Source organism: Varroa jacobsoni, unplaced genomic scaffold (assembly GCF_002532875.2).
Source record: "Varroa jacobsoni isolate VJ856 unplaced genomic scaffold, vjacob_1.0 contig00062, whole genome shotgun sequence".
Lineage (NCBI taxonomy): Eukaryota > Metazoa > Arthropoda > Arachnida > Mesostigmata > Varroidae > Varroa > Varroa jacobsoni.
The window spans coordinates 1-5,669 of NW_019214404.1; the positions used below are offsets into that span (position 1 = coordinate 1).

General features: G+C 40.8%; 1 protein-coding gene across 2 annotated transcripts; it reads right to left on the bottom strand.

Moving 5' to 3' along the window:
- Positions 1-8: 8 nt before the first annotated feature.
- LOC111270710 (uncharacterized) lies at positions 9-5,317 on the bottom strand. Of its 2 annotated transcripts, none has more exons than XM_022851087.2 (8): positions 4,966-5,317; positions 3,559-3,670; positions 3,001-3,198; positions 1,804-2,646; positions 1,342-1,597; positions 1,041-1,146; positions 678-869; positions 9-425 (listed from the first exon to the last, which is right to left on the bottom strand). In XM_022851087.2, exons 1-8 carry the CDS (start codon positions 5,020-5,022, stop codon positions 270-272), a joined length of 1,920 nt encoding a protein of 639 aa, XP_022706822.1. In that variant the 5' UTR covers positions 5,023-5,317; the 3' UTR covers positions 9-269. The 2 variants fall into 2 exon arrangements, with proteins under 2 accessions (XP_022706822.1, XP_086828717.1); XM_086972591.1 differs by lacking the exon at positions 4,966-5,317 and adding an exon at positions 4,130-4,217.
- Positions 5,318-5,669: the final 352 nt, after the last annotated feature.

Sequence of the window (5,669 nt, forward strand, 5' to 3'; positions counted from 1 at the left end):
TATATTCCATGTGATATAAATATAAGAATTTTTTTATAACAAATAAACAAGGAATTAGTTCATTCTAATCGCCTATCTCACTGTACACGTGTCATTTTCTGTCTCAACAGATTGATTTGCCGTCGAAATGTTTCTCTACTTAGTTTAAATCCGTTGGCACGGATTCAGTTAACTGTTAGCGGCTTGCTTTTTGATCCATTAGGCTTCGCGGCGAACAGTAAAACTTATTTGAAAATTAGCACCAAATATGGGCACTGTATCGCGCTCCCTCAAACCGGACATAAAGTAAGCTTTTTTTTCTGTTTAAGTTTTTGAGCCAGTTCCTCGAGTTTCCGACTCTTCGATTTGGACTTTCGAAGTTCTTCCTCCTGTTCGCGTCGCATATCTTCTAGATCTTCCTGGCGGCCAATTCGGGACGATCGTGCCTGAGAAATAATCAATAATTTTACAATATTAAATATATAAAAACGGTTCGGTGCAAAGGGTTTTCATCCAAACGCATATTCATGATACTTGTTACGCCTACAATTTTGCTAATAAATTACACTGTACAGTGTGGGCAAAAATTGCACACTATTCAGTTAACTCTAATGTTATATGGCGAGCATTATATTTGAAAACAGGATATGCTGGTTGATTATGTGTATCGTTGTTGTTATATAGTGTTCGATACATACTTCTTCAGCCATGCAGCGGCTGAATGTGCTTTCCTCTATGTCATCATCGTCCATATCCTGATATTTTCGTTTGTCATATTTGAAGATCTTGGCAATGTCCTTCGAATAGTTCTTTGCATAGGGATCGTCAATAGGAGCATCATCAATAAAATCGTCTTCATATGCATCGAGATCTTCATCTTCATAGTCATACTGAAATCGCAGCATCGTAAGCACAAGCAAAAGTCTTATTATCCTCAAGAGACTAAACGTTACCGAATAAGCTATTTTCGATTTACACTAAACCAGTCTCTTTACAACAAGTACGAATAGTTGTCACCAATTTAATAATAACTGCCATAAAAAACCATATAACCGACTCACCTCATCATCTTCATAATCCGAGTCCATTGCCCCACTATTTTGTAATTCTCGAAGTCGCTTTTTCAAAAGTGCCTCTTCAGCCTGACGCAGTTTCTTTGCTGCGAGTCTATAATATTGAACAAAAAACCAAAACTAAACTAACCGAAAAACGATTCAACAAGCATTGGTATAAAGTGCAGATTTAATTTGAAATGACTTGGTATAACACAATAATAACACTAACTTTCTCGTCTTCCGTTATGTATATCTATCAACGTCCATATAAATCATAATACAATAATATTATTACTGCTATAAGTACCTTTTTTTACGCTCTTCCTCTTCAGCCATCATCCGCTCCTTCTGCAGCTGCTCGAGTTTACGCGCCGTCTCGGCGCGAAGCCGCTCTCTATCTGCAGCAGGCATTGATTGGTTATTATTTCCAGTAAGAGAGGCTGCAACACGACCTCCAGTTGACAGTACCTGCAGTTGTGAAAGTTTTTTTGAAGATTGTTCTGCGCTTGCAGCGAGACGATCGGTATCGCGGCTTTGGCTATTTTTAGACGTTGCGACGGAGCCTAGAAATAAGGAAGTTAACAAAAAATTTGGTTGAAACAGAATGGTGGAGTACAACGTGGTCGTTCACCTTACGGATGATAGTAAACAAAGCCACTCCTGTACGCAACGATTGCCATAGGTGTAAACATAAATATCTATAAGTCTTTTCACGTTACATAGTTATGAACATTTTTATAAGTTTAAATAATACTACAAGAGTTCGCACCGTTCAGATGTTGACGTGAGTGCCCGTTTTCTAGAAGTTTGCTATTGATGTTGCTACTCTTCTGGGAGCTGCATTTCTCCTTTGACTCTTTACCATGATCCCTATGTCGATCCTTTGTCTCTTTATGATCTCGAAACTCTTTTCGCTGCACGTCTTTGTGCCGATCCTTATCCATCCGCTCTCTGCTATCCTTACTTTTGTGGCTACTGCTTGACGATCGCTCCCGGTCTCGGTGACCGCCGCTTTTTGAATCTTTGTGAAGATCCCTTTCTGAGCGAGACCGTTCCGACCTTGAAGACGATTTTGAGGCGGATGAGAAGGGCTGATGTTCCCTGTAACTGTTGCTTTTTATAGCTCCATTTGTGCTGCTATTGATCTGTTCTCCCTTTTTGGGAATTCGGCCGATTCCATTTATGGGCTTACCACTTCCATTACCGTTAGCAGCTGCACTAGCAATTTTCGGAATCCGCGGAATATTGCCGCTAGAAGCTGCTTTTCGCATGATAGCTTCCTCTTCGGCAATACGGCGCTTCTCCGCGTTCGTCATAAGTCGTGGCTCTTCATCAGAATTGTTTTTATTCAATGACGATAGGTCAAACGGTAGATTACAGTCGGCTCCAAACGAACCGGATTCGGCATTATTTTGGGCAATTTTCATCAACTCACTAATATCACTGACCCTCGGGCCAGCGCCGCCTGGTACTACAGAGAGGCGAATTTTGTTCCTGCGCGACGTATCCATGCTTCCTTCGAAGATTTCGTACTTCCGCTTCCGCTTCTTACGTTCTCTCGCCTGCTCCTCTTTGCTCTTAACAGAAAGCATAACTTTTTCTTTGTCAAGTGCTGTAATATCAGAACAAGCAACGGGCAGAAAATATTACCTGACTACGCATGTGCTAAATAGAAAGCGCTAAAATCCTAGTGAATCCCCGATATTGTCATTTTTTTATGCGGCGAAGAAACATCCACGAAGCTTAATATAAAGAAATGCACCTTCAGTATATAAGGCCTTATAAAATCATATTATAATTAAGTTTTATTTCCCAAAAGTAGAAAAGCTACATTCATAATGAGCTATGCTAAAGATCCCTCAATCGAAATTAAGAAAAGTCCTCCTTAAAGCAAATTACCCAAATAAACCCTTTCAAGTAGCTCTCATATACAATATATTCGGAGTAAGGCTTGCCGAAAACTTACGTCGTTTGTGTTTGTCGCGTTCATCAGCAGCCCGGTGCATTTGGTTAATGAACTCACGTCGCTCGCGCTGGACTTTGAGCCATTGGCGTTTGCATTTGTCACTCCATCCCTGTTCCTGTTTCCGGAGGCCCTTGTGATCTTTATAGTGAATATCATCTCGTTTTGTCGAAGCTATTGCTTTTGAGATGAGCGTGTCACCTGCAAAACAAATGAAACGCATCGATATTCGGACAAAACTAGCCATATTTGCTTTATTTATATAATATCGTGATAGTCTAAGTGCATAGATTTAAATAAACACAGCTATTATCGTGGGGTCACTCGGTCACTTCGTCGATAGACTATGTAATTTACTTACAACAGACCCGTTATCTACTGCAATCCAGTAACACAAAAATACTTTTACCTTCATAAAATAACATTGTACCATCCCATTAGCAAAATAAGTGGTTTCCCAAACATTTAAAAGCAGAATCATAGTTAGTGGCTAACATACGGCTTTCTTAGCCGACACCATTAAATAATATTCAACTAATTAGCTACGCATTGAATACTCACGCTCTTCTCGGCGCTCTTTTTCCTTTCGCTCCAGAAGAGCACGAATCGCATTCGGGTCAACTTTGCTTTTCGGCAATTTTTTTGCAGGACCGATCTCGAGTGAGCAGCGTTTCTAAAAAGAAAAACAAAAAAAAAGACAGAAAAATTACCTTGTTTTGATTTGAAAAAATGAAACCTTGATTATCATCCGTTACCTTGACAAACGTAGGTAGTAAATTAGGCGACGCTAGTTACATGAGAACGGGCGCCCGTGCGTGACCGCAAATAACATGCATGAAAATCTTTACAGGCACATTTCTAACAGTATACCGTCATGTTATTTGTTAACGCGTAGAAAACGGCTTCAGAGATACAAGTTGCCAAAGCAATCATATAGCTTGAGGCAAGAAATCCTCATGAGTGATGAGGCTGTCACGGGTTCAACAGAGCCACAGTTCGAAGCACAGAACAGATCAGCTCCACCAGGCAGAGCAGTCATTCACTCATAGAGACTATTACATGTTGCGGATCGAAGAAGAGAATTAGTTAGTTTATACGCCGTATCTACTACGTGTAGCATCAAGGAAATTACCATTTCTTGTTGTGCCTCTGCTTTTCTAACATAGCCATCACTTGAACGATGCTACAACCGGAAGCTAGGTCGATATGCACGTACCGCTAATCGATGAACTCAAAAAAAAACCACCTCAAAGCCACTTCATTTATTCATTGCAATTGCTTCATATAATGCCACCCGTTGGTAATCCGTATGTTTCGAAAACCTATGGGTTTGATTCCGCAATACTTCGCTGATGCAAGCACCTAACGGCGACGACGATCCTGCTCCTTATATAGGGCCTTTACTGCCGATCTAAGTCTAACCAGCTCATACACCAGATGTCATAAACGAATGGCTGCTTAAAAAAAGGGTGGAGATGCGTCATACAAACTAAATGCAATCGTAAATAAACCTACATAAACTGTAAAAATTAGATCTGAAAGCAATGGCAGAAAGCACCAATTCTATAAATGATATTTGAACCCTCGAAGTAAATTACAACAGCATTTTTACAAGCACAAGATGTGACCATAATGACCACATGCGGGCAATGGGGAACATAAAGGTCCATAGGCGATAAGCGCGAATGGTAGACTAAGGTCCATTCTAGACCTCGCCTCGTTTCCACGTTTGTTGCAGTTTTCCTTATAAGTAACGGAACAATTAATTCGTTTTCGGAGACGCTAGATAGCTATACCACAAATAACAAATCGCACTCAATATCAGAACCAATCTTCGTTTCGTTGCCTTGCTCACGATAAACCTGACTAGTCTAAAGGTTCCAATGCTGCCACACACTACAGGATAATTTTCTCGTACCCTGCAGTTTATGACAATCAGTCGTTCTATGGTAGTTGCTTTAGCCTTACCTGAATCGGGTTCGACGTATTTTTCTGGGCAGCTTTGAGCAAACAGTCTAGATTCATCTTGATTGGCCCTGTTGGTTACGGACCACAACCGCAGACGCTACACAAGTCTGGCTGTCCTTTGCAGTGATTGCTGCACAAACACTCAACAGACGTCTAGCTGCTACTAGGCACAATAACACGATCAACGGTAAGAGAAGCTCTACGAACACGATTTCTAACACCAGTTTTCTCGATAAGGAAGCTGCACTAGATTCTCTAAGCCAACACGACCTGTGCAACCCGGAATAGCATCCCTGATTGAGCAGTGGTGGCAAAACTCTGAACCTTTAAACAACAACACCAGCTGACTGACTTGAAATTCGATGCAGCAATCAGCCCGATACGACTACAATATCACACCGTCTGTAAGGGCTAACAGTTGAACCTCTTTCAGCGCGGCAACTTTTGAAATCGCTAACTCAGTGTCATGCACACAGAGAGTTCGCGCAATTGATCTAGCCGGAAATTTTTAACGAGTGACAGGACAATTGATAAATTAATCAAGATAAAAGGGCGTAAAGAAAAGTAGATTGTAGACAGGAAAAACGATGAGGTTCTCGCCTTGTTTAGCGATTAAACTTAGACGATTGTCTAATTGTTACCTCCAAATTACTATCTTTTCACCTTAGGCTCAGTTGTTTTACAGCAGGCACTATCGTCAGTAT

What these genes read in the sequence shown, in the direction of transcription:
- LOC111270710 (XM_022851087.2), bottom strand. Translation starts at nt 5,022, where the DNA reads ATGAATCTAGACTGTTTGCTCAAAGCTGCCCAGAAAAATACGTCGAAC. An exon ending in AAAAGAGCGCCGAGAAGAGC is followed by an intron (nt 3,199 to 3,558) that starts GTGAGTATTCAA and finishes TTTGTTTTGCAG; the next exon opens with GTGACACGCTCATCTCAAAA. An exon ending in GAGGAAGAGCGTAAAAAAAG is followed by an intron (nt 1,147 to 1,341) that starts GTACTTATAGCA and finishes TCAATATTATAG; the next exon opens with ACTCGCAGCAAAGAAACTGC.